The 15,439-nt window shown below is 35.3% G+C and overlaps 1 protein-coding gene across 1 annotated transcript in view; it reads right to left on the bottom strand.

The window, feature by feature from the left end:
• GABRG1 (gamma-aminobutyric acid type A receptor subunit gamma1) overlaps positions 1-15,439 on the bottom strand; it is a 60,187-nt gene that overhangs the window by 31,001 nt on the left and 13,747 nt on the right. Inside the window, exons 2-3 of the mRNA XM_066548464.1 lie at positions 12,100-12,248; positions 4,025-4,092 (exon numbers count right to left, since the gene is read on the bottom strand). Coding sequence (XP_066404561.1) covers positions 4,025-4,092; positions 12,100-12,248 — 217 coding nt within the window. The remainder of the gene's footprint in view (positions 1-4,024; positions 4,093-12,099; positions 12,249-15,439) is intronic.

Raw genomic sequence — 15,439 nt, 5'->3', positions numbered from 1 at the left:
ATTCAGAATTTGCAAGACTAAAATTGAGACTACTCCTCGTTCTAAGACTCATCACATCATAGAAAATTTTTAGATTCCAGTCCTCAATGGCAAAAATTAATGACTATTCACAGCAACTGAGAGTGAATAAGGCGTGAAAATTTGTAAGCTTTAAAGCTGCAATTCAGCCATATTGAGCTAACAAAACAACTGTGAACACATATGAGTGACACAGGACAGAACTAAGATTCCTTAGGACAAAAGGAGACACAGAATAGCAGGCTATTGACAAAAAAAGGTGTCTAAATTTGTGCATTAAACTTCCAAGAAGAAACTGAGCATAGGAGAAGAAAAGGTGACCATGTTGCTTCTGCTACTGTGCAGAAGCAACAAAGGAAAAGCTTTAAGAAATACATTCACATCAATACTTAAATGCACAAATGCTACGAACACAAGAAACTGAGACTTTATCACAACACACTGACAGACTGACCACAGGTAAAAAGGAAGCTTTTTCAGAATTGTTGTCTGCCCCTATCCACATCCACAGCTCAGCACTCCTGCCTTTTCTTTAACAAGTTACAGTATCACAGATTAGCCCTGTGCAACTACAGAGCACTTATGTATGAAAGCTCAGGTACTTCAGAGGCAGTTTGGTTTTTGTGCTGGCTGTGAATGCTACGAATCTGAGATGAAACAAACAGGATTTCCAAACACCGTGCTGGCACACTCTACTGAAATCAGGGGAGTGAAGTAAAAATAAACAGTAGTTGTAGTAGTATTAGTACTACTACTACTACTATATTGATTATTATCATTACTGCTACCATGCCAGATGTGGCTTAAGTGATGCAGTGGTACAATACAAAACCAGTATTTCCTAAAGCATAAACTAATCTAAGATTTAAGAACAAACCACAGCACAAAAAGACTTACATAGCAATGCTATTACATGGCACATAGAAGGCCATATTTTACAGTAGAGAGCATGGATTTTCCTAGTGACTTGTGTGGAACCTTCAGTACCTCTCCTGGCTTCACACTTATTAAGGGACAATTGGTAAACTGTAGCTGAAAACAGGAAAAATACTGAATGCTGTTTAAAGTCAGGACTAAAAAGATGTCTGTTCTCTGCTTTGGTTTCAGAAGGCTACAGCAACACTTGTGAGTACAGTACAGTACTTTAACTGTATTTTCTGTACAGTAACTGTTCAGCCCATTAATTGTACAGTAACTGGATTTTCCCTCACCCCTCACCATTCCCTTCAAATTGATCACAGGGATTGGGACCAGCTGCTGAAAAGGAACTGCTATGCTGTCCCAGTATGAGCAGAATACTGCATGTATTTGGCTGATTCTCCCTGAACAAGAAAATCTTAGAAGTATTTTCCAATTACAGTAATCAAACTGCAAGAACCAGATTAATCAATTAAAGCTAATCTTTTTAGGGAATAAAAAAAAGAGAGAACAATCATTAAATTGTACTTGTGAAGTATTACTCAATTTCTAGAGATGGTTACATAAGAAATGCTAGCAAAAATATTTGGTTTGACTTTTAAGTATAATCCATAAAAAAACCCCACAATGCTCAAGGCTACTGAAAAAAAAATTTACTCAGCTGCTGTCATGAACAGCATCTGTCAATCTCATACAGTCATCTGAGTAAGCCAATTAACCATGATCACTTGCAGTGCTGACAGGCACCACAATGATTGGAATCTATCTTCCCTAATTGAAATAAAAATGTACATTGGGAAAAATAATTATAACTTCTTTCAAAGAAGATACTGTACAATAAAAAAACAGGTCATATTCAAAGACCCATTCGTACTTTTGTCCTGTCTTATGAACAAATTGATCACAGAATTCCTGCCATTTGAAAGAGAATTAAACCAATTTGCATAAAGTGTATATACTTGACTTTTCAAGAGTTTCCATTACTTGCACACTGAATCCACACAACCTTTAGGGAACCTCACAAATTCTCAAGTATGGGCCAAAGTGCATCCCCCATGATCTTCCTTTCATTCAGGAAGCTGCCAGTTTTTCTAGGAGGATGCTGTGGGAGATGGTGTCAAATATTTTACTGAAGTCTAAATAGAACACAGCCTTTTCCTCATCAGCTAAGCTGGTCACTTTGTCATAGAAGGAGATTTGGTTGGTCAGCCTTGACCTTACTTTCACAAGTCCATGTTGGCTGGGCTTGATGCCCTGGTAGTCCTGAATGTGCCATGTAATGGCACTTAGCTGCATTTTACATGGTTGTTGAACAATACATAGCACAGACTAGCTCTAAAAGACAGATTCAAGTCTTTAGACTTAGTATTAGAAGCCTAAATACTCTAGTGATCCAGACACTTGTTTAAAGTATTTACTCAGGATGCAGATGCCCGAAGAGATCACAAGCTCTAGGAAAACGTATCTTAATCATGAAGTGACTATAGAATCTAAAATAGTTTGTAGATCTTGCTAAATGGTAAAAGCCAAAACACAACAGCCTTCAAAAACAAACTCTAATGAATGTCATGCATAGACCTCAATTATGAAAGTGGAAGTTTATCAAATAGCAACAGGAAAATAGACAATTAAAAAAAAAAACTGTTTGTTCTCATAGTTTTCGCATATGTTCAGTACTCATACATATTCTCTGAAGCTTTCAGACAAACATACTCCCAGATATGCTGCTTCAGCATCACTGTCAGAAAAAACAGCCTCTGAAGAATTTACACAGGTTAATGGAAAAAGAAGTCTCTACCACTTGCTAGATCCTCCTTACACATCCTCCCAGTTTCCTTCCACAGTAAGTTAATTCAAAAGAGGATTAGACAGAGAGAAGCAAAAGAGAAAGACTGCAGAAGGGAGACAGACAAAACAAAGACAACACTTACACTGGACATGGAAGCTGGAAAATGTTCCCCACTCCGTCACTCTTATGCTGTCACAGATTTCATTACATACAGTCCTGGCCTGGGACATGGACTTCCCTGCCACAGCCCCAGGCAATGCCAACCCTAAGCTGGTTAGACCATTATGCTAGAATGAGTATCCTTTGCCACAGACCTGCACCTTTTCCCACAGTATCTAAGTACCACTGGATTTTCTGGCTTGGCTTCCCATCACTGAAAGTTTCTGTTCTCCACCCCCACCTGATGACACATGTCTAAACCACAAGATTCTTAATAATAATTGAGAATTACTGCACTCTCAGGAAATTCTCAGAAGCCCTCTGCACTGGCATGCTCTAGCCTCTGAACAAAACTTTTCTCTGTCATGCAAATTCAATACTGTCAGCAATTCTGTAGGGAGGAAGTAAAGGAGGTAAACTCAAAATCACCCAAAGGCAAGGCCCCTTCTTAGTCCTGGGCAGAAGTCATGCCAAAAGGCCTTTCTAAAGCCTCCCCCATTTCATACAACACACAGCCTGAGAGAGCTAAGACAACCCCACATCCCCAGCTTCCTCGTAATGGCTGTTATTTCAGTGTTGGTACTAAACAGGTAGGTCAGATCTCAAAGGTGTACCACAAACTAGGCGAGATGTATTTCTTAACTTCTAGGAAACCAGTCATTTATACATACACACACTGAAAAGGATACAGAAGACTAAACGGAAAAAGAAGAACAAAAGAGTTAATTCAAATTTTGATTTGAATGAATTTGAAGAAAAACCAAACAATAGATCACTTCACTGAAAATAGTTTTGGTCAAATACTGCATCAGTTGTTCTTTTTCTGAAGAGTAGCTCTAGGAAATCAAACCAGGCCAGAAATAAAACAGATATACACAAATATTGTGGAAATGTTCAACACAAAATAAAACAAGGACCTGATAAAATGGACTCTGTGTGACCTGACTTTTCTAAAAGAAAAACTACTTTTAAAATTACAGCAATTTCAAACAGAGGGACTAAATGTATCTCAATCATATCCAACAGCATAAGAATACACAGTAAGAAATAAAGAAAAATTTGAATGAGATTAGAATTATTTCATAATAGTAACCCATAGCAACATGCAGATGATATTTTGTGTCAATAATCAGAACTTACCATATTGATTGGGTCAACTGGACCGATGCTGTTAACATAGACATCTGTTTCAATCACTGTAGTTCTCACTAAACAAAATAGTAACCATAATAATTACATATTTCATTAACTCTGTGCATTGTTAGCGCAATTTAATTTATTTAACTAAAAACAGTGCATCTGGTATTCTTTTATTAGATTCAGAACAATTTAATTTCTGTTTTTTTCATTCTGTAAAGGATCATATATGACTTGGCTGTCTTATTTCATATGACTTTTTAGAAATATCAACTTTAACTTTTTAGTTCATAATGCAAACTCCACCTGTGCTTTTTGATCAATATAAGACAGATCAAAAAGGCAAAGAAAGGAAGAACAAATAAAACAAAAAAACCCAAAAACTCTCTTCCAACATAAAAATGCAGTCCTAAAAAGAAAACAAGTTTGGAACATTTTTTTCATAAAACAAACCATGAGGTCTGGGACAAATGTGTTTACCAGCTGCAAGGAGTCAATATGAAGTGCCTTCTATCAATTTCTACTGAGAATATGTAACAGATAAAAAATAACTGTTCACCACAGGTTTCTTCAAGTCATAAAGCTACAGCACACCTAGGGATTACTAATGCTCTTTCATCAGCTTGATTATTACACTGGTTAAAGGACCAAATTGAAAGCTCATCAATTAAAGTTATTTAAAAGGTAAACATTACCAAACTTATTTTTCTTTAAAAACAGGGAAAACACTTTCACTGTGCAAACAAAAAACCAAAAACTTCTAAAAATGTATTCCAGTACAGAATGTACTCTCTACTCTGTACATTTTCAGAAGGATGCAAAGTCTAAGAGTTTCCATAAAAGGCACACCTGAAGTACAGGAAGCTCTCATAGCTCATTTTTTTTCCTCCTAACTGGTTTATACAGAAAAAAGGGCACAAATGAAAGAGGAGAGGATGCATTATAATTTCATCATTTTACCAAGCATCTTCTGGTTTGCGCTGGAGAAGCAGAATGTGGACACAAGAAAATATATGTCCTTGTACCCAATGGAATGAAGAGGGATAATAATAATAGAGCTCTGCTAGTCCTTTTATGGTATGGCAAAATAAAACAACCATCTCTTTCAAGCTGCAGATAAAAAAAAAAGTGGGAAGTTAAAAAAAAAGGCATTTTGATTTCATAGGAGAGGGACCCTAGATCATCAGATTTAACTTTTTTATACAGCAAAAGCCAAGGGTTTAACAACAAACCTAATTTCTGAAAACTTTAACAGATATACAGAAAGCAAGACTGTAACAGTGACCTCCTTGACAACTACAATGACAGGCAAGATGCATTTCCTAAATATCCCAAGATACCTTTTCCCTGCCAAGCTCACTTGGGAGGAAATTTGCCCTGATTCCAGATCTGGTTAATGGTGTGAACATAAACCTGACAGAAAGACACACTAGTGAGGCTGCACAAAGGTTTTTCTGTACGACCACAGAGCACAGAGTCACTTGATCACCATACTGTCCCCAGCATGCTTCAGAGAAAGTTTAAACAGATTCTGGAAACCAATTTATTTCCTGGGGGAAAAAATAAGTACTTCCTGCCATGATACTTATGGGTCCCTTCCAACTCAAAATATTCTGCAATTCTGTCATTCTTTGATTCTGAGCTACAAATGTTTCCAATTTCTGCAAAGCTCATAAAGGAAGGGAGACAACACAAGAACCCATACACATAGACTGAAATATCAGAGTAAGAAGTTGATAATGTGTGTATTTAGTCATATGTCTAACGAAATCCTTTTGACATATATCACATTCTGCAAATGGATATCCTCTTCCTTTAATTTGCAATCCTATTTATTTTTATAACAGCAACCCCACTGCTAGAGCAGAACACAAGGAGGTGGATTAAAGTATATCTTGCCTTATTCCTCAAGTAATGTTGAATACTGCATTGAAATACAACTCACAGGATTCCTTCTCCTCCACCTTCTTTTTTCCCCTCTCAATTCATTATACTGAAGGAGCTAAACACTCTGCAGATGCAGCCACTCCTTTCCAACAGTATTTGTGTCATCTGCCAGCGTAACTACAGAAATTAATTACTAAAATAATTCAAAATATTATTATTCTTGATCAAAAATTTCCTATGAGACCACACTATAGATATCCCAGCCACTGGGATGTTTATTAACAACTAAATTTCAAACTCTGTCAGTGACACAGTTTTTAATGGGGGCTGTGTCAATTTTAAGAAATTCTGACTTGCATCATGCAGTACTTCATCTGCCACAAGGGCTTTCCTGTAGTGAGGCACTCAGTTAATTTTCCCTGTTCCATACTGCTCTGAGTAAGATTATAAGATGCATTAAGAGCTAGTGAACAGTTTAAAAATCTGCCTCTGTTGAAATTATTTTAACTGACATAAATGATCCAGAGAGAGAAACTCAATTCAAGAGGACTGGAAGAAGCTTATTTTGTTACCTTAGTTCTTCTGTATGGTACAGAGAAATGTACTTCTGAATTAGAAGGATTAATTAATACTTCTTGTGTTCTTGAACTAGAAGTGATAACAGTTCAAAAAAATTACAAATGCTGGAGGAAAATACCTTCTTGATACTTTGAGAAGAACAAATTGAGAAGATTTTCCAACCCTGACTGCTTCCTATTCTACTTTAAAACTTGCTATCAGCCCTGAAAACACAAGTAGGAAGAAGGCTATTTAACACATCCTGCATGAAGTGCAGAGCAGCAGTGCTCTAAACAAGGGGAGAAAGGGCTTGAACACTTTCAATATTTAAACTGAAAGACAGTATGATGCAGGCTGGAATAAAGCAAGAAGGTGAGAGTGCATATTCAAGAGGAAGGGGGAGACAGAGAAAGAAGAGCACAAAGGAGCAGCTGACCATAAGGTCAGCTTCTAATGCAGCTGAAGCACCCAGGGAACCTGTTTGGTAAGCCCAATCTAGAGAGATATACCCACTTTCTGATTTCCTGCTTTGACTTTTTTTTTTTTTCACTAGACTAAACTTCTTCTGGGTTTAAAAATTTTGAAAAATGTTTATTCCTCATAAGAAAAATCATAACAATATAAATCTATCTCAATAATTGACAAATTATTTTAGTAATTGCCCCTGATATTTAAAGTGCCTGGTTTTTAGCCTATATTTTTGTGCGCTCAATTTTCAGCTTTTAATATTTGATATATCTCTTCTTGCTACACTTAAGAGCTCTTCTTATCAGCTATTCTCATTCTATAAACATCTATCTCCTGACACAAATAATAATCATTATTGTAAAAGTCTAGAACATTGCACTTTTTATTCCTTAATTCTGCTATTTTCATTCCTCCAATCCATTACTTCAAAACATTAACCTAGAGCATGGTAGTCCACCTAAATTCACTAACCCCATAGTTTACCACAATTCCCTCATTTTCTAATGAAGGTAGGTCTAAGCCACATCACCTTTGTTTTTAATTAATACTTCTTATGCTCTTTAACTTTAACTAAGACCACTTTTGTAACTTCATCAAGGCTTATTTTCTTTGAGCATGTTTTCTATAACTCCTCAATACTTGCCTAAAGAAGCATCCCCTATAGTGATAAAGTAGTTATTCAGCAAATAAATTCGGTGGCTACCATATTCAGAAATAACAGAGTCCTTCAATTTGTAATAGCTTTTAATGGAATAATATAATTCTAACAACCAGCTATCTAAGATTATTACTTTAATGGCTACTTATATTGAAAATTTAGTCTCAAGTGTCTACAGCAGGCTTCCAGGTCAACCTCTGAAGAATTTTTTCAAAGTGATTTTGATGAAGGCAGAGCTCTGTTCTCTAAACTTTTTGCACTTCTACTTAAAAGAAATCCATCTTTTGCAGATACTCCTACCCCACCAATTTTATTATTTCCATGATTTTCTATGCAGTGCACACGTCCAATACCATCAACACTCCCTGAATATGTACCTTCTACATTTTGCTCTTGTATTTTGATTTTCTTCAATTCTTGGAAAATATTCTTAAAATACATCTCTCTCTAACTTTCCTTGGTATTTTCCTACTTGTTTTGCTGCCTGGAATAAAATTCAAAAACCTTCTAAACAGTGTTAAAATGAGAATGTAAAAGCAAGTCCTTAATGGAAAGCATTCACAGTGGCACAATATGGCGATATGCACATGCATTACAGTATTTCTACAATTTTTATAAGGTTATTTAACGAGTATATCTAACAAATATTGTCTAATTAGAAGAACAGTTGGCTAGGTAACTTCCCCAAGGTCCTGCCCCATTGGAGCTCCTCGATCTTTCAGCCCTCTACATTATTGTATCTACAATGTATGGTGCAAAACAAAATGTCCTTGCTAGAGTAATAAACAGAATTCCAAGAATGTATTACTAAGTGTGATGGTGTTCACAGGGTTCTTGGGATGAGGGAAGAGACGTAGATCTGACTCCATGTTACAGAAGGCTTGATTTATTATTTTATGATATATATTACATTGAAACTACACTAAAAAGAATAGAAGGAAAAGTTTCATCTCAGAAGGATAGCTGAGCTAAGAACAGAAAAGAAAGAATGATAACAAAGGCAGCTGCCTCAAACTCTCTGTCAGAGTCAGCTCTGCTGTGATTGGCCATTAATTACAAACAAGCAGATGAGATCAATCACGGATCCACCTGTTGCATTCCACGGCAGCAGATAACCATTGTTTACATTTTGTTCCTGAAGTGTCTCAGCTTCTCAGGAAGAAAAAATCTTAAGGAAAGATTTTTAATGAAAAGATATCTGCGACAACCAGGAGTTTGTTAAAAGATGGGAGAAGTCAGGAAAAGTACTAAAAGTTGTAACTATACATTAACAGTCCGCAAAGTTACAAATATGTGAAAAATATATAAAAATCTAAAAATCTTTAGGCATAATTTTGAGCTTATTACTTTTCTGCCTATATCATACTTTCATTGCTGCTACACTAGGAGCACCTGTTCAACAGAATACTTTCTAATACATTTATTTTTTGAGAATTAGCACTTCAGTTTGAAAGCCCTGTATTTTCCATGTATTCTTGATATCTCTTAGAACATGACTATTCATATTAGTGCACTTGAGAGATGTAATTATTCACCCATGTTCTGCTTATGGGGTAATAACAACTATCCACATTTCTCTAGGTATCCGATTTTTCTACATCCATGAGCAATTATCCTTAAATTCCCACCCAATTATCCCAAACTCTTAAGATTTCCATTAATGATGAGTTGTCTTAAACTGTTAATGAAGACACTCACTAAAGTTGTAGATATGTGATGACGGTTTCCTATTTTTAATTAAATTTTCAGACAGTGCAGTTGTATTTCGCACATACACACATCACTGCTGGAAAAAATTATCTGTACATTGATAGGATAATATTAATAGATCAGTGCCCCTAGGATGAGAGGGGTGAAAAATGAGAAGCCAGAATTCTTTCCTTTAAAAAGGAAAGTTCAAAAATAATGGTGACTTTGATGCAGGACTAGAGCTGAAACAGTATGGTTATAAAATCATGCACCCAGAAGGTAATGTTACAGTGAGAATAATACTGCTTTATTAGTATATCAACACTCCAAGGTTGTATCTGTAATTAAACATATTTATACCACAGATATGAGACTTTATCTGATAACTACTCTTACTTCATACTGAGTAGAAGAATGATAGAACATTTATGCTCCAAACACTCAAGCCTACTACATAACTTGAATTAAAGGCTAGTAAGATTACTAAACATAGCAAAGGGTACAAGTTAAGAAATTACTACAACTCAGAGATATTTGAATGAGACAAACAGAAAATGACAGAGTGTTTTTCCCCTATTAAATTTCAGTATTGCCTCCAAAATGCCAGTTTTCATTTGGTTCTCCTTTAGCATGTCCCTCAACTAACTGCGTGTTTAACAATCAAACTCTTATCTCACTGTGAGATGGTGAAATTCTGTGTCAACACCAGGAAGAAAACTAAATTCTGCTCTGGGATTCAAACCCAAAAATCCAAGTTCAAAACAAAAAAAATGTTGCTATTGTAAATGAGCTTTGTAATTCAATCATAAGAATGTTCTGTGGGATTCTAATGTTTTGAAAGATAATGAAAATTCCAGTTCAATAACCTTGTTGTACAAGAACTGACATTCGTGAAGAAAGGAATCTGACACCAGATTTTATCCACATACTTGAAGCAGATTAAGATGAATAAACTACAGCCTGATTTTGTTTTTCTGTCTGTCAAATATCTGCTGCAGTTTCCAAACAACTGGACAGAATGCAGTGCTTTCAACTGAAGTCAGAAATTTCATCTTATGTTGTCCAAAATGTCTTCCTTGTGGCAGAATCATACTTAACATTTCTTCAAAACAAAGCGAATACTCCCAAATGTTTCCTTTTTTCATTACTCTGGCTGATTATTCATGAACTTTATGTTCTAATATAGTGGATGGATGCAGGGCCCAGATAGCAATGTCATATTGGTACAGAACTTTTGAGAAGAGGTACATTTATAAGAGAGAAGCTAGAACTAAGTGTCTTCTTTTGGGAACTGATATTTTGAATCCAAAAAGCTGTACATTGAGTTACTCACAGAAAGACAGTTCTCGTCCTATCAAGACTCAGAACATAGCCGTAAAAATAAAGGTAAGAATTACATCAAAATTCTTCCATGCCCATCTAAATACATTTGACATGTCAGAATAAATTCCTCCTCTGTATTTGTTCCATTTACTTGTAAGTTTTATGGGGAGAGAGGAGAAAAAGAATTCTCTTTTCTTTCATCCCCACGTACAAGCCAATCATTAGAAGGAGTCCTAGAAGAGACAGTTTATTTCCTCACAATCACTTTTCTGTCTGTTGCATCAAATGGGCAAAAACAAACAGTAAGCTACACATTTGTCACACATTGAGAATTTAAGGAAAAACATGCTGGAGGACTTTTCGTTTTGTCTAAATGTTTTTAGTAATTCAATTAAATGAACATGAAGGAAAAGACTTAAACCAAACTTTATGAGATTCATATGTGTTATATTATGACAGGGATAGAATTATTGCCTTTCAACATCTCTAAGATAACAGTCACCAATAAAATAGAACTCAGAAGTTTGAGAAAGAAAACACTTTGTCAGAAGCTTTCAAAGGAAGATGCATAATTTTAGATTGTGTCTTTTTCTTCCCCTACATAAATGAAACAGGTCTAGATTGTTGTGCTGTTTAAAGTATAAATAGCTTACAGACTTACATGGCATTCCTTTGATAAGGAGTGCCAGGTACATCACAAATACTTATGTCCTCCACCTCTTCCTTCACATTTCAGGAAACAAACTCAGAGAAAATATATGTTTTTCTTATTTGATCCTGCATGCAAAGAGCCGGCAAGGTTTCATGTACTACATATTTTCAAAACAAGATTCTTCCAAATATTTATGCATAATAGTTATATACAAAAATTGATGCTTTGACTATTGAAAGACAAAATTGCCTTCATATAGCTGCAAAGTTTGATCTATAGCAATGCAGGTTTTCTTCCTATATTCCACTTAAAAAATGGGTCCTAAGTTATACTTTTAGACTCTTGAATTTTTTTTCAAAATCTTACCTAAGGGAAGAAGACAATTGAGTTGAGTTATATTTGCTCAAAATAGACACAATGAATTTCCTACAGTAAGAATAAAATGTCTAGGGATAATTCTTGAAGGAAGTCCTAAAGACTTAAGATCAATTTTTGAAATGGCCATGGCTGGTTTATATCTACAATTCTTTCTGACAAAAGATCTTTTTTAAACAAAGCGAAGTATAATTGCCTTTTAGTAATTTATTACAGATTGCTCACTGTCCCCCAAAACCAATACCTTCCATTAGAAAAAAAAAAATTATAAATAGAACATGAGGTCTTATCTTGCATTGAACATTTTTTTACTAGTTCCAGAAAATTACTGTATTTTATTAGTTTTATATTTAGCTTGCTATATTGCGTTTTAAATATTGCAAAAAGCATAGTTTTGCCATCTTTGACAAAATGCACATCATCTCTAGTTCACATTTTCTATTACACTGAACCATTTTATGAGCTTACCCCCAATATCTGGCCGAAGCTTATTGTCATATCCTTGAAGTAGGGAGTCCAGTATGTGAGTTACATCACCACCATGAATCTTTGGTGCAAGGACCCATGTTTTATTCACCATTAGATCTTCATCATCCTCATCATCTGCTTTATCAGCTCTATGTTGTGTGATTAAAAAAAAAACAAAATTGGGAAAAACAAATGACACGGTGAAACTGAATACACAAGAGTTGGAGAAGAAAGAGATAAAAATATTGAAAACTATTTAGAATAGTTTGTACAAACACAAATGCATTCTGGTGCCAAAAGAAAGAAGCAGGCCCTTATTTACAATATATATCTATATAAATATTTACCAATATTTTGTTTTATGATGGTGGAGAGTGTAAGTGTTAATAGAGGCATTTACACATCACCCACATAGAAAAACTCAAGCCACGAGTCAAACCCACAAAGGCAGCAGCAGGCATCAGCTTACTGTCAGCCTTTTCCTCTTTTAAAACAAAAGTTTTTGTTTTAAAAGCTTTTCCCTACATGCATTTCTTTCTCAAGCAATACTGCTGATATTTCTAAGAGATGCTTAATCTTCATAATAGCATACCTATTGTATGCCACTTAAAAAAGCATCAACAGAATCTCCTTCCTAGTAGACTCTGTTATATGATGTAAAAAAATAAGACTTGCATACTGATTAAACTCCATTCACATTTTAAGCAAGCAAACATTACATCCATGTGCTACAACTAAGCATCAGGAGAAGCAGAAGCTCCAGACATAAGCCAATTATGTCTCTGAATGTATACATGGTATAGTTAACTGAAAGGAATAGTACTCCATTTTCAGATCATTTATTAGCTACCTATTTTATCAAGATTAAACAATTGTACAAGGAAAATAATTACATATTCATTTTTTACCTATCTTTTAATTAGATAAGCAGCAATAGATAGTGAATCCCTAGATCATTAAAAAAAATTGCAATACTTTGGTTGCATCTGAAATTCACTCAGATGTCACCAAAAGGTCAAAGAATGCCCCAAAGTAGTTTTCTTTCCATTTCAATCAAATGAGTATGGACTTCAGTATTCCTCCAGTGCTAAAAACTGCTATCTATATTACTCATCTAGTTTATTTCAAGGAAATGCTATGGGCTTGAGGTAAAGCACACTGCTTGAGATTGACAGCAGTAACTAACAGTCACACAACCTACCTTCACAAATGGGCACTGGCTAGCAATTACAGAAAATATGCAGCCCTTATAAATCAGATCCAATGTTAACACAAGCACAATATTCCAGTAAAAGAAAGGAATTAAATTACTATCCTTGTGCCAATTCACATTGTACACCAAAACTAAAAACGTTACGGCTTTATTAAGGGCTTCTAAATTACACAGACATCTGCTGCCCTCAAAACTAAGAGTGGAAATTTTCAGCAAATTTACTACAGGAAAGAAGACCACCAGTATGTTCCATGTGAAGACAGGACAGAAGAAGTTAGGAAAGGACAGAGTGAGATAAGGCATGCCTGCCTTTTATTGCAGCCCTTTGTGGGAATGCCTCAAACCTCAAACCTCAGTCTGTAATAGAAAGGCCTTGCATCACCTCTTGGATAACACTAGCAAGTCTCACTGAAAATCAACACTGCCATGGCTGTGGAAACTCTCAGTGGTTTTGGCATGCCTGCTTAATTTGGGAAAGGAAACCTTGCCACAGCTCAATAGGTTTCCAGAGGATGAACAAAAAGCACTGTTCAGATATCAGAGCTTTCATACCTAGCTTGCTGCAAACAAGTTGAAAGAGTCTATTATAGCAGAAAGTAATATGCAGTCTAAATACAAGGCTCACTGACAGCTTCCCTGTAACAGCCTGAAAAGTGCTTTCATTCTTTTAAATTGAAATGCACCATAAAATACTTAATCTTTACTGCATTACATAGAGAAATGTCAGCTATTAAATATTTAACATTTCCCATTAGCAGGATCCCACTAATGGGAGCACTAAAACTAGGAAGCTAAGTTTCATAACTGTACACTCTTTCTCCCTCGGAGCTACCTGTTTCTTTCATGCGTTGTTACCATACAGCATTATTATTATTATTATTATTATTATTATTATTATTATTATTATTATTATTATTATTATTATTATTATTATTATTATATCTTATATCTATTTATGATCTGCTTGCACTTTTTGGCATCTAATTACTTTATAAATTAGCTTACAGTTGCTCAGAGTGAAGAGGCAATCCCAGACTTTTCCCAGAGGCATTAAGATGATGAGGAGTTAAAAGTTAATTTATAACTAGCTCTCTAAGGAAAAACACATAATCACCACAAAACTGACCTTCTTCTTTTTGTCTTCCATCCCATAAACAGTAGAAAGTATAGTGAAATTAACAGAGTTCCTTACATATACAGGGCACCTGATTCTCTGGGTCAGCCCAATTATTTGCAGAAAATTTGAAGTGATTATGACACTACTTTGTTGTTCTTTAAACTTTTTTCCACAATGCTATTAAGAACAGCAGAGATTTAGCCAAAATGGAAAGTACAAGAGGTCATGCCATGACCACCTAAACCAAATAGGAGTTACAACCACAACACCTCAACTCACAGTCACTTGAATATCTTGACATTTCAAAGAGTCCTTAATTTTATTTATAGATTCACAGGACAAATCACGTCGGAAAGAGATCATGAGAGGTCTCTCTACTCCAGCTTCCTGCTCAAAGCAGGGCTTGCTCTGAGCTCACAGCAGGTTGCTCATGGCTTGATCAGGTTGGCTATTGCAGACATCCAAAATGGAAGCTGCACAACCTCTCTGAGCAACCTGCTCTTTTCTATAATTTAATATATTTAAATAAACTGGAAATTAACAACAAGAAAAAATGCAAATAAAACCGATTTCAGATTTTCACTTTTTATTTTTTTACTTTTTGTCTTACTTAATTGGAGTATCTCTGGTCCTCTGCCAATTTTAAAACTCTGAACTACAAATAGGTATTCAATGACAGCTTACAGAAAGCTATTAATGCAATTTCAGGGGGAGAGGGAAAAATTCCATCCCAACATCTAAGCATTTTTTCAGGCACCAGTAAATAAATCCATTTAAGAAGACAGTTTTATTAGAGGCAACATTTCTTTACTTGGTGTCTGACAAGTCTTGGTTTAAAAATGTGCCTTTCTGACTATTTACACAGAACTAATTGATTTTATCTTGGAAATACTGTACACTGAAAAAAGTCCAACCGCACAAAGAGAAACACAATTGACTTCTACACTAGTACACATAGCCAACAAGAGCTTGTGACTCACTAACCCATTTGGTAAAACACCAAAGAAACC

Source organism: Molothrus aeneus, chromosome 4 (genome assembly GCF_037042795.1).
Source record: "Molothrus aeneus isolate 106 chromosome 4, BPBGC_Maene_1.0, whole genome shotgun sequence".
Classification (NCBI taxonomy): domain Eukaryota; kingdom Metazoa; phylum Chordata; class Aves; order Passeriformes; family Icteridae; genus Molothrus; species Molothrus aeneus.
The sequence above is the reverse complement of the archived record's forward strand: the minus strand, read 5'-3'. Positions and strand labels throughout refer to the sequence as shown.